A 20,624-nucleotide genomic window follows, 5' to 3' on the forward strand; every position below is an offset into this window, starting at 1 on the left:
TTACACTTCCAGAAACTTTCATGATGAATTAAGCTGAAATGAATCATGTATCTAGTCTGTTGTTTTTTTACATGACTATGTCGTGAATTTCATCCAAAACACGAGCCTGACTGGTTTATTTCTTGATGTATTGTCATATTTCTTGGTATTTGACATAGAGTGCTGTGCACCTTTTCACAAACTTGCTTATAGTCAGTGGCGGGGCAAGGGTCCTTGGGGGCTCAAAGAAGAAAATGGGGCCCCTGAGGCCGGGAAACAAACAAGACAGTGCGTGTGGGGGACCCTCAAGGGGGTTTGCTATGTCGTTGTTTCATAATTATTGTCGTTTTTGTGCAGTACATGGATTGGCACTTGGGGCACCCGGTATCTCATGCCCCCTAGCGGGGGCTAGGCGTCCTGTGTCATGTATAATGTGATTTGTCCGTAAATAAACAGTTTTGTCAGTGCCAAAGCTGTGCCAGTCTTTACAAATGACCAATAGATGTAAACCCCAACCTGGTATTGTTGCACTGTATTCCTTTTAACTTTGAACCTACATTCAGTTGCACATGGAACAGTATATAGAAAAAAGACCAAAAACCTATAAGGATATCATTTTATAAATATATGCACTCTGAATGTGATGTTTGTCCTGAATACCAGCCTGTGAATGTTGACTTTATAACTGATAGCCGCCATAATCCCTGCCAGCAAAGCAGATACTGTAATAATGAATGCGAAAATACTACACACAAAGTGCTGCATGGGAACCTGGGTGTACGCTCATTTTTAGAATTGTGGCACGAGAACGTTCCTCTTCGATCTTCTGGCAAATGTGGAGAAGTCACCTGTAAAAAAAAAGATATAAATGTAATATTTCTAAATATATAAAAAAATCTGATGTGATCATTATTGGATATATTTGTGTATAATAAAATTGTATTATGTCACAAACAAGAAATAAAAAAGGTGAGCACTGACCTGTCTCCCCCTTGGGCCCGTGTCGTCCTGGAATACCAGGTTCACCTGCATGCATACAAAGTTGTGTTTATATCTAAGCTAGTTATAGTGAGCAGTTAATAAAAGCACTACCCTTTACCTGATAGCAGATATCTATTCCTATAAAGTCAAGTACAGGTGTACCTCTCTCTCCTTTGGGACCTGGGAATCCCATGTCTCCTTTTGGTCCCGGATGGCCTGGTGCTCCAACAATGGCTCCGTGTGCTGGACAAGAAATGAAAGAGCTTTTCAACTCTGTGCTGTTGTTGTTGTTTGTGTTGGACTGAAAAGCTTACTTCTGATGAATTCCACCAAATCGGTGACGTTTGCTTGGGAACCAAACAAGCGGCTATATCCGGGGGCCCCCGGAGGCCCAGGAGGCCCAGGTGGTCCTTGGACATTGCGGTCATAGTTGCTCCGTGAGCTGTCACGAAGCAGACCACGAGCTAGAAAACAGCAAGCATGGTAAGGACAGAGGTCAAGCTGGCATTCCATGGTTTGTGCTTTGTGATTGCTTACTCTGGAGGTACTGCACAAGATCTGTGTAATTTATATCAGAACCGGACCCTGGGCTTTGGCCAGGAAGACCAGGAGGACCAGGGGGACCTTGAGGTCCTTGGTGGATGTGATTGCTATAGTCCCTGATGATGTCCAGCAGCACACCATTGGCTGCAAATTGGAGAAATCACGTAAGTCAACCCCTTAAAATTTTTGGAATTTACATTTAGGCTCTTCTTACATCGAATGTATTCCACCAGGTCTGTTGCGTTTGCATGAGAACCAAACCACTGAGTGGACCCTGGAGGTCCTGGAGGTCCAGGAGGTCCTCTGGGTCCTTGCACAGCACGGTCGTGTTGATCTCTCCCATAGTCGCGCAGGAGACCCTGGGCTGTGGTACATGACAATCACGGATGACACCGGCAAGACATTCACTATTCATATGTGGGAGCTTTAAAAAGAAGGCTCTGATTTGAGCCAAAGTTTTGTTCCTCAGCTTGCAGGGTATTCCTCAAGTGTGGGCATACAGGCCCACATCACGCCTTCAATTTCCCACCTTGTATGGCCTCACTTAAGCATGAGCATACAAAATGGCTAAATGGAATAAAATATAAATATAAGACATTTAAAAGACGCATTCAAAGACGTTGTGATGATGTAGTATTGTACACTGGTCACTAGGTGTCAGTAATGTTACGTGGATGAGACCATAGCCACTGCAAGTCGTGCTGTACTGCAAATAGTGCTGTACAGCAAGTACAAAAACAACAACAGGAACTCTCCCAATGCTAATGTATGAAGCATGTGTCCTAACTTTAGGGATAGTCTGCATACTTCATTTAGTTCAAGGTTCATGAAAATTATATATTTGTATAGTGAAGGTGGAGGGAAGCTTTTGCAGACTCACCTTTGATGTATTCAACCACATCCACAACATTGTCTTGAGAACCAAACCACTGACTGCGTCCAGGTGCTCCCGGGGGACCAGGGGGTCCCGGCAGGCCTTGGGCAGTCCCACCAGACTCCCTCGCTATGTCTCGAAGCAGACCATTGGCTACATGTGGAGCAGTGTCGTGTTAGTGAGAACACAGCAATGGCTCCAAACGATGTGCTTGCTGTTCGCCTACATTTGATGTAATCGGTTACTCTCACGGCCATTCTAGAGTAGTCTCCAGCATCCATGGTCCAGGCCCTGCCACCGGAGACACCTGCATCTCCCTTTTCTCCTGGGCGCCCAGGAGGGCCTGGTGGACCAGGAATTCCAAACATACCTCCTCTTGTCCTGTCACCTGAACACAACACAACAGAAAACGATAACCACACCCCTGCTGTATGTATACATTGTAACTGACCATTATCCCATGCATGCTAACTACAGAAATACGAGTGGGCTAAAATGTGTCAAATAAATATCGTACTTGCGGTACTTTTTACAGGGATGCATCTAATTTATGACTTTATGTGGAAGCTAGTATCACGTTTTGAAGTCTCGTGCAGGAATCTCTGACACACCCTCAGTAATTTTGATCAAGTGTGGAATTCCTACAGTGTCTGTTTGGACTGCTGGGACCACCAACCGTCCCCAACAAGTTGGGAAACGCAGGACTTGTGTGTGTGCAGACGGTGAAGACAAAAGTGACACAGAGAGCGAGAACAAAAGAGCGAGAGGCTGACAAAGTGTGTGTCAAAACAAAATTTGAGGCTAGTCAGTTGTGGCGCTGAAGAAAACCACTTCAGTGTTTTTAGTTCCCAGGAGAAGGCGTATGATGGCGACAAATGACTTTTCTGGTAGGCTAGTGTGCAGCTAGTCATTTTACAGTCACTGTTTGGGAAAAAAAACATTTATTTAATTCAAAGTTTTAATAAAATCCTGTGTACTAAATATCCCACATCATGACGTGGAAACCTACAACTTCTAGAGGGTGCAAGTTACATACCGGTGTGCTCTATAATCTATAATGACGGTAAAATATAGAAAATAAATATGTTTGGTATGAGAAATGTCTGCTGTATTAAAAGAAACGCACTGCTGACATATTCCCGTCTTTCCGATCTGATCGTCCCGCCGTTGTCACCATCAGTGTGGGAAAGTCCATGGACCGAACCAGGGGGACCCACCGGTCCTGGTGGCCCGGGAGGGCCAGGGGGACCCCGAACAGCAAGACCTTTGGGAGTGAGACGATGTTGGCTAAAAATATGATGCCATGATTTATTCAAGATGATGAAGAAAACAGTCAACTCAGACTCACTTTGCAGGTATTGACGAACATCTGAGCTCATGAAGTTTCCATTTCCTGGTGGCCCCGGTGGTCCCGGAGGACCTGGCACACCAGGAGGTCCCTGAGTGCCAACAGCAGTACTATACTCACCTGATTGGACAATGGAAAGAAACACATTAGTCTAAGAAGGAATAGAAGGGAATAACTTCCATGTCAACACTGAAATCATTGAATCATTGAAAGTTGAGTTTTGTCTTACTTGAAAACCCACTTCCGGACTGCCCAGGAGGTCCAGGAGGTCCAGGGGGTCCAGGGACACCCACCATCCCCCTGTCTAATGACATTTATAAGGGCAATACCCCACGTCAGCACACAACACCCTCTTAAGCAGTCCTTTGTATTCATCATCAGTCATCACCTTTCATGAAACTGAGGGCACGTTCGGCCACCTCTTGCATGCTAAATCTATAACTTCCAGGACCTGGAGCTCCAGGGGGCCCTGGTGGACCCGGGGGACCAGCCACGTATCTTCTCACATCCTCTCCTAGACACAAATAACGACGATGCTTGCGTTGTGACATGCATTGTGATGTCGTAATTGCGAGGGAGATCAAGACCTACGTTGTAAGAGACTGATGATGTCGCTGACAGCAATGGTGCCACCTTGAGCACTTAGGCCAACAGAGCCTGAAGCCCCACCAAAGCCGCGGCCCTGACCTAACCGATGGACATATTTTGGCTTTAACGTGAGCTTGACCACTGAACCATGCGATCAGTTCTTCATACTCTGCATGTAAGCAATGACTCGGTTTGCTACATCATCCACCATCTCATCTCCAGACGCCCCTGAAACGCCAGGAGGGCCTGGAGGCCCAGGAGGCCCCACCAGCTGCTGCTTGACGCTTCCACCTGTAGGTGAAATCTATTTCATTACCATCAACAACTTTGACAAACCTCCCTGAAGTGGCAGATTGGCTTTGGAAATAAATCTCACTCTGCAGGTACTCTGCAATGTAGTGGCGCATGTTACTTGAAGTCGATACAGCCCCGTCTCTTCCAGGTGGGCCAGGAGGTCCAGGGGGGCCTGGAGGTCCTGGTATAGACGAGGTCCCTGGCACAAAACCACACAAACACTTGGATAAATAAATATGTTTACTGATGCAAAATCTTCTGAGAGGTTGTTTTATTCAAAATGAGGGTTACCGTGTGGGACTACCAGCAAATGGCAAAAACTCATTCAAACGCCCATGAAATGTCCATTTTTGACACATGTAAATTTAGATCGGATTCAGCTCTTCAATTGCCATTGTTCACTCGCATCCCTAAGTATGCCTCACACACTTCTTAAACACATTTCAAGTATAAAATGTATGTATATTCCAGAGGTAGGGAACCTATGGCTCGGGAGCCAGGGAGGGCTCTTTTGATGACTGTATCTGGCTCTCAAGCATTTCTTACCACAATAAAAATGTATTTTTGCTAACATTTTAAAGTAAACCATCACAGAAATGACTGTTAAAAATAATATTCAAAATCAACAACTTTCTTATGCATTTTAATTCGTCCATCTATATTCTGCTGCAATACGGCCAACCATATCTATCTTTCCTGATGATATTTTCCAGGTCAAACACCAAAACTTGATTATTACTGGGTAATGCTGTAGTCTACCTCGGTCATTGAGATGTCAAAAAAACATGTAAATGTAAACTTTCCTCCTTTAGTCAAATAGCTAAAGCTGCAGAACCAAGCCTTCTGACAAAGATGGCCAAAAGAATGAAATATGTCTACGGAGTACGGTGCAAAACTATGCAGCAGCAGAAGTTGTATTAATGGCAACATGTATTTGATTTATTATTAGACACTGCACTGCTCACGAAAGTGTGCTGGCCACACCCCATTGGCGTGGGGTAGTGTGCCTGGTCTACGTAATTAGAGCCCATTATCTAAAACTGTTGGTCTTACATAAAAATGCACACATTTTATTGCATTCAATGTTTAAAAAAATGTATATGGCTCTCACAGATATACATTTTAAAATATCTGGCCTTCATGGCTCTCTTCGCCAAAAAGGTTCCCGACCCCTGGTATATTCTATTCAACATAACCAAATCCACATCTGTTACTTAGTTATCTTACCAAGGGAGACGCCAGAAAATCCTGAACCACCTGTGAGAGAGATGCATAGGCTTAAGGTGAAGAGATAAAAAACCAAGACCGCCCAAAATCCATCATATATTGGCATAAAAATACAGTAGATATATATGAATGACAAAGAAGACAACATCTTTCTAACCACAAGTATATGCCTTCACAGAGCAACCACATTATGGCACGTTTTGTAAAAGTACAAGAAACATTAAACAATCGCCCTAGCTCTGGAGCTCCAATTTCACCTGGTGGGGTGAAGATGATTCTGCGAAAGGTGAGAGACCAGACCAGCATTACAAGGGAAGAGCTGGTTAATGATGCCAAAGGAGTTGGGAGCACAGTCTCTAAGACAAGTTGCCAAGTGAAAACCTCAAAACCTTCAGGATTTGGAGCGCCTCTGGGGAAGGAGCGGACCGAAATCTGGTCACAACCCCGGTGACTCCTGTTTACTCTTCATTTACAGCCTTATACTGTGAAAACCTCTGCCGATACCTGTTTGTCCTGGAACTCCTGGTAGACCTGGCTGACCCTCGTCACCTGAAACGACCAGAATGGAATGAAGATGAACTGAAGGTTAATGATAGTGTGCTTTAATTGTGGTAAGTAAAATAGTACATGTGCAAGGTCATCATGTACTCTAGGTACAAGTAGCATGTTCATTTTCATACCTTTGAAACCCCGTGGGCCTCTCTCACCTAATAATGACAAGATTACAAGATTAAAAATATGTCTCTGATCAGAGCAATCATCACAAAGTATCCACCACATTTGTTGACTGCTTCAACAAACGCTGCAACTCCACCAATAATTGTCATATTCCTCTTTATTGACATTTGAACCAAATGAAATGTACCAGTGGGTGATCAAGCGTACCCTGTGGGCCCTGTGGACCAGGAGGTCCGGGTGGGCCTGCAAAGAACGTTCCTAAGACACAGAAAAAGAGGAAATAAATCATTGCTAAATAAAGTTGTCATCAATAATGTCTTTACCAACCTGATGTAGGTACAAAACTGCCGGGTTCTCCTTTTGTCCCTGCAGGTCCGTGGACTCCTGTACCCGTTAAGCCCGTTTGAGATCAATAACCAAAATTGCATGTGGAGTCATAAACAAATAGTCATAGTATCTATCTTTACCAGGCTCTCCAGGTGGCCCTCTCCGTCCAGGAAGACCTTGCCCTGCCTCACCTTTGGAATTTACAACACAGAGAATATTTGATCAATAGGACTTATATATGTGCATTGTTTTTTTTGTTCCTAACCTACCAGCAGGACCTTGAGGACCAGGAGGTCCTGGGGGCCCTGGAGGTCCCGGTCGGCCAACGAGTCCACCCACTGAAGACAGTGCTGTTTGAGAGGAAATTGGGGAGCATAGCAATGTGAATGCATTACGGCACTGGATAGTTCGATATTAGATATTAGATATTAGATATTAGATATTAGATATTAGATATTAGATATTAGATATTAGATATTAGATATTAGATATTAGATATTAGATATTAGATATTAGATATTAGATATTGGCAAACGAATGAATATGTGAGGTACTTACTACCAGTTCGTGTTGCACTGACTGTTTCTGAACTTGAACTTGTGATGCCGAGACCCGCCTCTCCTATTTCTCCTCTCTCTCCTCTTTCACCTCTCTCGCCTTGGTCTCCCTTCAGACCTTAAATGATTACGCCATTGTATCGTGAAATGAATGCCACCTATCTTCATTCAGTACAATTGCACACGTTGAAGACTTTGGCTATACCAGTGTGTCCTCTTGGGCCAATTGCACCAGGCAAACCAGGGACTCCAGGAGGACCGGGAGACCCAGCAGGTCCTGGCGGTCCAGGGATGGCTACAGTCTCAGAGCCAACTAGAAATAAAGAAACAACCTTTACACTTAGCAAACACATTTAACTTACAAGTGTAGAAAGCCTTACGTGGAGCAATGACTTTACCACCCAGACCCATTTCACCTGAAAGATACAAGATATTTTTGCCATGTCAGATTTCAGAATCACAATATTTTTTCTTCGTGAATGCACTATGAGATATGACACAAATTTTCTTTGTCACTTATAACACAAAGCTGAACTGTTTTGGCTGCAAGACATAACATAAAACAAAACATAACATTCTTCATACTTCATACTTCTACTATGTGGGCATTTAAAAACAACTATGCATGTTCACTTATATTTAAGAAATAAAACAATACCTTTAGCACCAGGCAGTCCTGGGTTTCCAGCAATACCTGTAGTCATAGGTCATTAGGCTCAAGTCACATAGACTGGAATTTTTAAAGGGATAGTTCTGACTTTTTGACATCCCCATCAACAGTGTAGTGCATCAACGCTGACTTACCCCCAACTTCACCCCGCCAGCCGAGTTGTGGTCGGATTTCAGTGATGAGTTGGTGGGGCCACTTAAGTAAAGCGTTACTCAAAACAATATGCGTTCAAAAGAGTAATACATTTCCATCACAAAATGCCTCCTTGAAAAAAATTGAATCTAACAATGGCTTGGCGTTACTTTTCCCTGCTGTCGTATCTCTCTGTGCTGTCGCCTGTCCATTGTTATGTATGTGTTCATGTCATAGCATTGTCACTGTTGATGCACTACACTGTCAGAAAATACAAACTATCCCTTTAAGAGAGGTGTCTTGACTGTAATAGTATTATAGACAGACGATAACTATAATAATGACTTTGGAAGGGACTAGGTTATATAGATATTAGGTAAATGTCTCGACTTATACTAACCAATTTGTTTGTATTTATTATGAAATTACATTTGAATCTTGTTTTTATCCTCATATTTCACATTTCTATTCCTTCCTTGTCCTCTACATAGAGAAGGGTTAGGATTCAATAAGCTCCTTTTCTTCCTACTCCTTTTCAGACAGGTTGAATTGTCCAAATGCTGCGACTTTATACAACATGTGTGTGGTGGTACCTGGAAGACCATCATTTCCAGGACTGCCAGGGGGTCCTCTCACCCCAGGTGGACCCATTAAGCCGGCATCACCTAAAAATTATACAGAGACTGTGTGTGTTGCATACACTTACACTCTGCATTTGGAGTGCATGAGGGCATTTACACTGAGACTAGAGTCAGTATCTGGATGTGATGGACCTTAAAAACCATCAACTATCACCATCTTAGCTACTGTACATAACAGAAGGGGTGGAGCTAATTCACAATTCATTGCGATTCACAATTAATAAGAAGCGAAGAAAAAGAAGAAGTGGGTAAATACTGCAGGTGTCCATAATAAATTTGGGACAGCACCCTCAGGAAGGAAGTATCCTTCTCACCTGCAGTTCCCTTGGAGCCCTTTGGTCCCGGAAGTCCTGGGAATCCATCTTGTCCTTGCTCACCTTGAAACATGAACACATTTGTCAACAAAAGCTTTCTGGGGCCTCACATGCAATGTTGTCGTTGTTGTTTGACATCCAGTGAGACGATGAATGAATGTATTTCATGAGGTCATAAGAAGATTAGATTATATTTCCAACACTTGAACTTGAGGAAGAACTGAGTGTTTAGGGGGTTGAGCCAAATATTGATAGTATACATACCAATATCAGTATCAGTATCAGTATCAGTATCAGTATCAGTATCAGTATCAGTATCAGTATCAATATCAGTATCAGTATCAGTATCAGTATCAATATCAGTATCAGTATCAGTATCAGTATCAGTATCAGTATCAGTATCACTATCAGTATTGATGTCAGATCAATACCAGTGTTCTTCTTTGTTCATTGTTACAAACGTCAAATTGTTACACTGACTTGTTATATGGACAGGAAAACAGTGTTGTGTATGTACATTAGCGTGTGCAGTTACATTGTGTGTTGCACTTATTTTGGGGTCCACCGTGAGTCAGAGATGCAAACCAAGAGGAAGACGTCTTAACCAAATGGGTTAAGACGACTTCCTCTTGGTTTGCATTTTACGGCCGTCTCAACTGCTATTTTTCTCCACGGGTGATGCAAGTCCTGCAAATAGCGGGGATTGACTGACTTCAGTTAAGTTAAAGACACACCATCTAGTCCAGGTAGACCCTCCTCTCCTTTTACTCCTGGCAAGCCTGGAGTTCCACGGTCACCTGTGTAAATGTGCACATTTATATTCCATAAATGTTGTTATAAAACAGCTCCCCACTGCAGTTGCTGATCATTTGCTGTCTCGTGATAATCATCAACAATACTGCAGTTGATTTACAGGTAACATGTTCTATATATAAAGCTTATATGAATGCAAGATGATAGAAATAACCTTTTTGCCCACGAATTCCAGGATCCCCCTTCGGACCAGGAGTGCCTGCAGAGAAAGATCATTCATGATAACGAGGGTATTCATCAAGTGGTACTGATTGAAGGCCACCTTCGCTACCTTTCCTCTTTGTATTGTTACACTGTTTGGTCTCTATCCTTCCTTACCTCTCTGCCCCACAGGTCCAGAAGCACCAACTGATCCTGGTTCACCCTGAGATCCTGTCAATATCACATTGAAATATTAACCTTTGAACACACGTAAAAAACATTTAGTACTTTTTACCTTTCTCTCCCTTTTGTGTAAAACCTGGTCGTCCATCTTCTCCAGGGTTGCCCTTTTGCCCATCCCGACCACTGATACCTGGTAATCCATCCAGGCCTGGTGGGCCTGTTCATAGAGAACATCAGTTTTGCTAATTAGGTAGAAACATATGATCACTACCGAAAAGCCACAATATCCAAATTATGCAACAAAAATATGTAATATTGTATGTATGTAATATGTAATATAATATAAGTCCTGTTTCTTTTTTTAACCTGCATTTCCCTTCAGACCACTGGGTCCTTCTGCTCCTGGGTGACCCGCCGGACCAGGAAGACCTGAAGAAATGAACATGTGTGTTGAATGTATGCTCACTAGTCCCTAGTCGCTGTTCATGGGGTGTCCAGCTTACCTGCACAATAATAATGACGAAAACAGTAATAATAATAATACTTTTAAAAGATGACCTTCTTATTTTTATCTCACCAAATGAAAAAAGACACATAATGGCGAAAGTAGCATCACAGAAGCTTTCACTGTTCTCACTGTTTGCAAATAAACTGCTTGAAAATGTATCAGTTCAGGAGGAAAGCCGTTGATTCTTACCTGGCAGGCCAGGTAATCCACTATCACCTGCAAGACATTAATTAGAGGATTATTGGCCTTGTAAGTAATATGGATATCATATTCAATAAGTTGTAAATGTATTAAGAGTGATGAAAGTTTCACCTTTAAGCCCAAGAAAGCCAGCATCCCCTGTGAAGAAACATGATGCATTAATGAAATGCACGTCATAATAATTTAGAAATCTTTGCAAGAGTTATGCAAAAACCTTTCATTCCTGGGTCTCCTTTGGCTCCTTTTAGTGAGTCTGAAAGAAAAAGACGTGTTTCATTCATGACTCTACTATAGCTTTCATTCATGACTCTACAGATCACTTCATTACTTCATGTCAGGGAAATATTAGTTATAGTTGTGCACGAACATACTGTACATTATTCTAAGATACACATTAATGTCACGCTGACTTGCTTTTCTCCAAAACAGGGTGTCTAGAATTGGCTCGCAGCGGCTAGAATCACATAGAGTGGTTGAAATGAGAAATGTCACACAGCAGCTCCCGCTGCTCGCAGCCGTGCCAGGCTGCTGTATGACAGGAGCTGTGAGTGATCCTGTGGGGGTGCAACTCCACAGAAACCGCTGAGTGACAGTAGTCAGTTGTTGTTGTTTTCTTGTTGTTAACAAAGAAAACTCGCGAGGGATTGGTAAAGTCTCTGAATCGGTTCAGAACAACGGAATGAAAAACTTGGAAAAATGTGCTGGTTTATAACTCAGCACCGCTGATTCGCTCATTTAACTGTCAATCAAAAAATGGATTCCGCCATTTGGCCATTCCGCCGTTTGTCTATATGTGCCCTGTGATTGGCTGGCCACCAGTCCAGGGTGTACCCCGCCTCTTGCCCCAAGACAGCTGGGATAGGCTCCAGCATCCCCGCGACCCTCGTGAGGATAAGCGGTTGAAAATTAATGAATGAATGAACCTCAAAGAACTTGTCTTATCTTAGCAGATTTTCCCTTACACAAAGTATCAAGTATAATTTCTTCACTTCTCACCTCGTAACGCATCAGAGCGAAGTTCGGCTCGGACCAACTGCTGGACTGCTTTCTGCAGATCCCCAGATCCAACATCTACACCCCCTACTGGAGCCCCAACACCAATCCCATTATCAGAGAGCCTGGAATAACTTCTGTCTGTGTATCTGGACTCCAGGGGGTCAGCAATGAGACGACTGGATTTTGCTGATGCAGTGCCAGTGATGGCCTCCAGAGCTTCCACTCGCTTCCTGAGACGTTTCACTTCCTCACCTGCAAAGCAGAGACACAGCTGAGACATGCAGACGCCGCTCGGGTGAAAAATGAAGATGCGGATGTCTCCTCACTCAAAGCGATGAGTCCGAAGAGGAGGCCAAGGAGAAGGAGCAGCCCAAGCAGGATGCCCAGCAGCCACTTCCACCAGCTGCAGCGGCAGCAGCGGCTCAGACCGAAGCATGGGCCGTCATTGCACATGTCTGAGAGACAGTTGATATGTTTAGTTTGACAGAAAGGTCATCAAGTAACAGTGTGGCATCTTATTCTACCTGCACAGCCAACTTCGTCTTTTGAGGACATTTTCGGGCCTGCTGCTAAATAGAAAAGAAAAGACCAATGATGAAAATGCTGAATAAGAATAAATCAGCAGTCCTTCCAGTAATACAAAGCTTTGACTTTGACATAGTCTACCTGAAAATGCACCCTCCCTTTTGTCATGCATCGCTGTGGCTTCTGCGAACTTCTGTTTCTCCCTCAACAGTGAGTCGTCAGAGTAGGCAGCTATAGAACATAGAACATTCATGATGATAACATGTATTTATCATCATGGATATTTATCATAATATTTAACAGCTATAGAAAATACAACATTCATGATGATAACATGTATTTTACTCCGACTCAGTATTTTACAAGGTTTGCCGTCAGTCGCGAGTGGTACCTGCAGATGTTGCAGAAGTAGCAGGAGCCACAGACATGAACTGCTTGCCCGTGTCTTTGCTCATGACCAGCCGCTCGGATTCCTTCTTGACCGGCGCGTTGTCTTTCTCGATCAGCGTGAACTTATAATCTTTGCTCACGGTCTCGTCAGTGGAAGGATTGCTGGGTCGCACTGCACCAAACAGATGTGAATGGGTCTGATGTTAGCTCACAATGCGACATGCAGAAAGTCCTCCCTCCCAAGTCCTACCCGTGGTTGTGGTGATCCCAGGGCTAGAGCCAGAGACATTTTTCTGCACACCGTAACCTGTGACAAAAACAAACACAGAAATGGCTGATGAAAGGACAAAAATGTCACCTTTTAAAAACAGTGATTATGTCTGGACTTCACTGCTTTACCGACTGGTGTGGTGAGTCCTGCAGTCGAGAGGACAGCAGGGCTGGTGCTGGCTAGGTTATTCTGAACACCGTACACCGGCACTGAAACGCAGCATCAACACACAAGTTACACTTCCAATGTGTTACATGTGTCATGGCAGACTTGTGACCGGAGAAGCTCACCGGTGCTGCTGACTGATTGTCCACTGTGCACGGGGGAAGAAGTCAGGGCAATATTGTTCTGAACTCCACCTCCTCCACCTCCTCCACCTCCTCGACTTCCTCCACCCCCTCCACCTCCTCCACCTCCCCCTGTAAACATCAGCATTGAACAACACATATTGTTACAAGGCCAACCAACAGAGGTTAAGACCTGGAGGCCTCTTGCCTCCAAAATAAGTCCTCCACATGATTATCCACTGATTCAAATAGCCTTGCATGTCTAGGCATGTGAGTCTGCCCTCATCGTCTCTGTCCCTCACAGGAGAAGTAGGAAATCACACCTCCCCTTGCATATCTGGTTTCCAATATTAAGCAACATTTTAGCGTGAATAGTCAGGCATATTTTCTAGAAGCCTTCCATTCAGGTTTTACGAATTTGGGGGTTGGAGACCCCCGTCAGAAGCAGTTGACTGACCTGAATGGTAAATGGTAGATGTTGTGGTCAGTTTGCTGGGGTTTGTATTGTAGCCATAGCTGCTGTTAACACCCATGGGCCAAACACCACCATAATAGTCTGGAACTGTCGACAGACCTGCTGGGGACAAGAAGAGACATCGTTGGAGTTATTTTCTGTTTTGGGATGGGCATTTTGTCCATTTCTTAGGGGCAAAACGGTGAAAGCTTTGCTTGATGACAGTAAAGCTACTGCTTGCCTGAACCTGTGGTGGAGCTCTCAGACACAATCCTGGTTTCCACACCGGCCTTTTTGGGTGTGGCCAGAGAGTTGTTCGGAGACTGAATGGTGCTGGTGCTCTCAGACATGAACCGCGTTTCCAAACTGGTTTTCTTGGGAATGGGAAAAGAGTTGTTTGGAGACAAAATGGTGCTGGTGCCCTCAGTCACCGTCCTGGTTTCCACGCTGGCCTTCTTGGGGATGGGCAGCGAGTTGTTGGAGGACTGAATGGCAGCGGTGGTGGTGGTGCTTTCAGACTGACTTCCTTTGAGCAAACGCTTCACATCATCCAACTCAGTCCCTGGAGAGCACAAATACTTACTCTACCTGTAAAAGTGGTAATCACAGGATGGAAATGCACCAAGAAACTGTGACACTCACAACAGGCTGAAGGAGAAGCACTCTGGAGCCTGGCTCTGATCTCACTCTCTAAAAAAGGAAGTATATGTTTATACAGTTTAAGATGTTGTGTTGAATGGTAATATCACTCTATATGGTACCATACATGTTTCACATTTTTAGTTATGATTCACTAGTGAAAAGAAAGTGTATTTGCATTGGTTGAGCCTAAATGTTATGGGGATTTGGTGCCAAATAACAGACTGGTGGTCCTCAGGTTACGATTGCGTTCCAGTCCTTGACTGTTATGTAAGTTGAGTTGTAGTGTCGGAACTTATACTTCAGTTAACTCCTCCATGAGTTATTTCTTCAAGTCATTGGTGGTTTTCACCTCCGCTCGACAGCCAGTTAACAGCTAAATATCCTCCAATAAACAAGTTGGTCTTTTATTGTGTTTTTGTAAAGTCATTTGTATGCTTATCTGTAAAACTGTAACTGCATCAACACATACACTATATATATACATATATATACACAGTATAGGGGTGCAACAATACATGTACTGTATCTGTAGCCAACCATTTGCTATCGCTACAACTCCAACGAAACTGTAACCCAAGTCACAAATGTCACATGGCATGTTGTTTGCTGTTGTTTTTGCAAAGCAAAAGGACTAAAAACAAGAATATATCACCACAATATCAAATGACCATCATCGGATTAAAGATGAACCCAAATTGGAAGCTCCGGAGAGAAGCCGGGAGAAAAACTACGCAAGCATGGGGAACATGCAAACTCCACACAGAGACGCCCAAGCGAAATATCAAACCCAGGACTTCCTGATCATTAGTCATAATTAGTTAGTATTTATTTATTTAATTATTGTGACAAGCCAATATGTGACATCATTCGTACCTCTGCTGTGAGACCTCCCTCTAGTGGCAGAGCCTGAAGTTGCCTTTGAGGAGCCTTGGAGAAACCAGATTGGTTGGCAGCGTGTGAGGACATGAGCACAGACCAGACTCTTAACAAAATGATTTACAGGGACTCACTCACCATACTCCTTCCTGGAATACTCTGGAGATGAGTCTGTACTTGAGCTCTCTGAAGCGTGACACATGAAAGGTCTGGTTAACTTAGTTCATCATTATGCAGATGGTTCAATCCAAGTATGACTAACCATCAAAAACATCAGATGTCATGATCTTCCTCTCCTTCAAAACGGGAGAATATGCCAAGGACGAGGACAAACCTCGACTTGGCTGCCCCGATCCTTCTGAACTGTAGGTTTTGGTCACTGTAGAAACGGTCACAGTACCTAAACCCCCTTCTCTTGTTTCTTCTCCAACAAGACTTACAAACCCGGAAGACATGTTGGAGGACCCTGATCCGGCCCGAAACCTGGCTCCCGAGGCCATGGTGGAGGTGAAGGGCCACTGGACTTCCACCACCTGCTGATTTGGCTGACAAAGTTTCTCTGGTGCGCTTACTGGTCTGTACGGAACTGTACCTTTGCAAAACCGAGAGGGGACAAGAGGGTGCATGTTATTATATTACTTTTCTTAACTTTTCTTTGCTGATGAAGTCTGTGATTCCAACTCTGACATAACTTTGCCCGAGGCTTAGAATGACTGATACTGCATTTATTTGCCAGTTTCAAGTTCAAACCAGCAGTGAAAATGTTAATAGTGATGTTTTTGTTGGCTAATTGTTGGCTCTCCTGTCTGGTGTGCCTCAACATGCTGTGGTAGCTCAAACCGTGATGTGGGGCTTATTTTATTACATACACTCGATGAGACAAACAACCTGACGCCAATCCGCTGAGGGGAAGAACTTTTTAATTGCCATGCAAAAAACATTTGATGCCTTGCTGATTTTGTACGAAATATCCAAACATTCCAGAACTTTGATGGTGGCTTTATTGGAACATAGAGATCCACAGAGATCCCCTACCAACCACTAAGCATTTGGGCCCCCGCAGAGCGGTTCCATACCCCTGAAGCACACTAATTAGTCTTATTCCTTTAAGAAACTATTCCTCTTGTCAGTCTCCTCCATTCTGGGCAAGACCAATATACTGTACTGTATTTGAACATATTTCATACCAATCATATGACACATCAAACTTAATTAACAATTACAGTAGAAAATATAATGTCCAATAAAAGTTTAAATATCAAACAAATGTGGTGAAATCTATTCAGCGCCTGAGGAGGGAACCAGCAACTGTCAGTTTGGGAGACCCGAGCCGTGCAGCTTTGCAAAGAATAAGCAGAAAGTCAAATGGCAACAAAATGTGGTCAAAACATCTGAGACTAACTTACTACCCATTCATCTTTCCAAGTATCCAACTTCATCAGTTTTATGTTGCTTTCATCATCAAAATTACTACACCCGCAATACAATGGCTGGAAAGATAATCCTCTATTAGTATGTATGAAACACTAAGTTTAAAATAGTCAAAAACTATGTGGGATTGTATAAAAAAAATCCAAATAATGAAAATGAATTGATAATTTCAATGTTGTTTCCCCGTTTGTTGATGACAACAAAATTAGCTCCTACGAGTTTCATTATTTGGCAGTGCAATGCCAAGTTATTGATGTGAGAACTTAATTGGTTTCGGTTCTGATCAAGAAATCCCCAGATATGGTATAGGCTCTTAATTTAAACTCTTATGAGCTATTGTTGTTGTCATCATTATATTTGTACTGCCATTGGCTGGTCACCAGTCCAGGCTGGACCTGCCTCTCGCCCAGAGTCAGCTAGGATAGGCTCCAGCATACCCGAAATAGATAGATGGATGGATTATATTTGTAGAAACACATGTGCCTTTAGTTGTGCCACGCATTACAAGAAACTGAAGAAACCAGGCTGATCTAATAGTTTTTTTGCATTACTGTATGTGGAAAAATGTGGGAATTTTTAGAAAAACCTGATAGGTAGCCTACACATCCCAGATGCGCTGAACATTTGAATGTTGGAAAAGTTTGAAGGGGTGGAGTAATGTGGGAGCAGTTGCCAAAAACCGTGTCATTTGAAATCTAAAAATAAGGGTTGAACCAGCAACCATCGGGTTGAGCCATATCAACTGTGGAACATGCACAGGTTACAGTAATCTCAAATGACCAGTAGGGGGCCGCCAAATAAATGGCCATTCATTTTTAGTGTGCTAATGTGGGAAGAGCTAGTGGACAAAAAATGAGGGGGAATAAGAATAAGAAGAAGGTGAGAAATCTAGATGACTAGATGGTAATAATAATAATCCTGTAACTCCATCAGCACTGGTAAAACACCACTCGATGACAACTTGAAGGCCAACCAGCGTCACAGAGGTGATAATGTTCTATTTTTCAAGTCTTTGCCCTTCTTTTTTACTTCTGTTCAGGGTAAAGGTTTTTCAGACTTCAACATGCCACTGTTGACGAGGACTAACCACACGCCGTCTGTAAGGGTGTGGCCTTTTGTTCCCTTCATAAGAGTTCTTTCCTGAAACATGAAGGACTCGCAGGATCAGGTAGCGAGTCAAACAGACAAAACATGTCAAACTTTGTCGTTTTCAAACATGATTATGTTTTGCATTAGCTCGTGCTTTCACCACATACAGTGAAAATTAAAACCTTTTTTTGGCAATGCATATTTTATTTGCTCTATGTTGGAAAAGCTTGAGCTGCACAGAAACTAGTCAGAGGCAAACTTCAACTTGCTTGTGTGCTCACACATCACAAATCAAAGTGAATTTATCAACCCACTCGCAGCCCACCTGTCAGGTATTAATTAGAACAGTAATCCCTATCACAGTTAATCCGTGCCAGGTCAGACAAAGTATCATTCCTAAATTAGTTACTTTCATAGTTAGAGCATAGAAAACCTGTTTATGATCTTTTTGACCATTTTTGACATTATTAGAGCCCTCTGCATGAAATAACAGCCGTACAGTCATCTTTGCACTCATTTTTCCCAATGTTGTAGACATAAAAGACAGAAAATGAGCCATTTGACATGAATTACACAATATAGTCTCACATATGTTCACATTGGGAGAGTGTACCGCGTACTTCCTGCAGGGGCTATTGTTTCATCAATGTAACATTACTGACGCTTTGTGACCAGTGTAGAATAATACATATCAATAACATATTTGAAAGCATTTTAATTTTGCCTTTTTATGCTTGAAAATGCTTATTTTAGGCAAAAAAATTTATTAATTCATATTATTTTTTCAAAAACGGTATAGAGTGAAGCCGCAAAATGTGAAGCATGATGTGGCGAGAGCGTATGTGTTTATTTCAACAACTGCATAGGTGCAATTCCATTGTGTGTTCCACATGTGATGTGCTATACGACATCATTAAAGATTAAAATAATTTCACCCTCGAAGCACCCGGACAAGTTTTTTTTGTTTGTCTTTTTGCTTGGATATTTGTTTGTGCCTCACACAGTTTTTACAGTCGTTACATTTTCCTTTTTTCCTCCATTTCCATTTTTGCTGAGGTTTTTTTTGCTTTCATTTTATTTCAACAATGTGCTGCGGAACACACACACACAAAAGCTGTGGATCTCTACCTTAGCAAATGCTAAAAAACATGAGTAATCAGTACAGCCATAACAACACACAGCTGTGTTTAAGAGCTTGCCAAAATGCTTGCTTGCCCAAAAAAACATTATCAGTGAAGCATAAAGAGATAAACATGGCATTTGTGGGCTTTCTAACATTGGCACATGTACTTTCTCTGCATTGTCTCGTATTTATCAATTCTTACAAACCTGGGGTGAATAAGACGTGTGAAAAAAACTGCCTGTTTTCAGAGAAACAAATAAATAATTTGACCAAAAGTCAAATGGATCCACTGTACCACACTATCTAATACAAGTACAATTGTACACATTAAGTATTGGGGTGAAGCTGTCAGGGCTGTATGGATGCTATGAGAACACTATGCTATTTCTAATGTTGGCATGCGCTGACAGGATGAGAGGTGGGGTTTGGCAACCCCATCACGTGCCACAGCAGCAAATATGCTGAAAATATTCAAATGCCATCAAATGAAAAACATTCATTTAAAATGTTTTTAAAAGACTGACTTAAATATCAATGATTGTAAAGCGATCATTTTGCAAAAAATGATTGAAATGCATTTTTCACCTGTAAATGAGCTGGGTGCACCACACCAAGGTGTCGACCTCCCCAAAGACAATATCTACCTCCTTGATACATTTCCTTCCGTTTTGGTGGCCGTTATAGTACCTTTATTTTGAGGTGAGCCTCGTAATTTTGAAGCTCACAAACAACAGAGAGCAACAAAGTTTCCCAAGAATACAGAGTACCATATACAATAAGAAAAAAAAAACACAGTAAAATGACTTATTCCTACCTCAGATTGTTTCTTCCTAAATGATGGACCCTCCCAGCTATTAAGTCCAGGTGCTAAAAGAATATCCCATGCGCTTCCTCGCACAAGCCTGCAGACTTTATGTATAAGTTGAGTGACTCATGGCTTCAGCTGACAAGTTCCAACAAAGTAGGCAAAGGGGGCGTTTACTTGAAAAGTACAGGAAAAATAGCCCTGGGCTTCAACATTGGGACTGTAATACGAGTTTAAAACCAGTGAAAGTTGGTAAACAATGTTTAAATGGTTGGTGTCTGGTGCTGTGATTCCAGTACATTCTGGGGATTTGAAGACAAATAGAGTCACCTTTTTCTGAGGCAGAGGTCCTGTATGATCATTTATATCATTTATTTATTTATATTATTTATATATGTATATAATATCTAAAATATATATATATATATATATTTTTTTTTTTTTAGATATCAGTTTATATATTTTAAGTCCTTAAATACATATTAAGGTGAATCCACTACATTGTATTTATTTAATGTTTACAATATATCAAGGGCAATGAAAAATAAGGGGCTTTGGACACCCCATTGGGGTCCCCACCCAATCTAACCATCACTTTGGGGGGGCCTAAGCCTGAAAAATGTGGAAAACCCGAAGTCTCAGGAATACTGACTGTGGAAAGGGAGGAAAAAATTATCTCACATTCCACACTTCATAGAGTTCAAGTCCACATCCCAGGTGGTCCTATGTCATTTTG

General features: G+C 42.5%; 1 protein-coding gene across 1 annotated transcript; it reads right to left on the reverse strand.

Annotated features, from left to right (window-relative positions):
• Positions 1-54: 54 nt before the first annotated feature.
• Positions 55-20,020, reverse strand: LOC131132103 (uncharacterized). Its single transcript, XM_078793216.1, has 52 exons — positions 19,898-20,020; positions 15,703-16,032; positions 15,579-15,626; positions 15,438-15,491; positions 14,565-14,612; positions 14,164-14,484; positions 13,926-14,042; positions 13,792-13,805; positions 13,472-13,556; positions 13,310-13,390; positions 13,161-13,217; positions 12,912-13,082; positions 12,662-12,751; positions 12,520-12,564; positions 12,322-12,450; positions 11,996-12,247; positions 11,214-11,252; positions 11,111-11,137; positions 10,988-11,014; positions 10,657-10,719; positions 10,403-10,507; positions 10,285-10,338; positions 10,121-10,165; positions 9,888-9,950; positions 9,154-9,216; positions 8,792-8,863; positions 8,055-8,090; positions 7,777-7,812; positions 7,602-7,709; positions 7,398-7,514; positions 7,109-7,189; positions 6,980-7,030; positions 6,840-6,896; positions 6,720-6,770; positions 6,515-6,541; positions 6,339-6,383; positions 5,835-5,864; positions 4,690-4,806; positions 4,482-4,604; positions 4,317-4,412; positions 4,114-4,239; positions 3,955-4,029; positions 3,726-3,845; positions 3,504-3,641; positions 2,604-2,765; positions 2,384-2,530; positions 1,718-1,867; positions 1,498-1,647; positions 1,275-1,424; positions 1,123-1,203; positions 961-1,005; positions 55-827 (listed from the first exon to the last, which is right to left on the reverse strand). The coding sequence occupies exons 2-52, from the start codon at positions 15,938-15,940 to the stop codon at positions 769-771; spliced, it is 4,686 nt and encodes a 1,561-aa protein (XP_078649342.1). The 5' UTR covers positions 15,941-16,032; positions 19,898-20,020; the 3' UTR covers positions 55-768.
• Positions 20,021-20,624: the final 604 nt, after the last annotated feature.

This window comes from Doryrhamphus excisus, linkage group LG9, assembly GCF_037039965.1.
Source record: "Doryrhamphus excisus strain RoL-2023G ecotype Guam linkage group LG9, RoL_Dexc_Guam_v1.1, whole genome shotgun sequence".
Lineage (NCBI taxonomy): Eukaryota > Metazoa > Chordata > Actinopteri > Syngnathiformes > Syngnathidae > Doryrhamphus > Doryrhamphus excisus.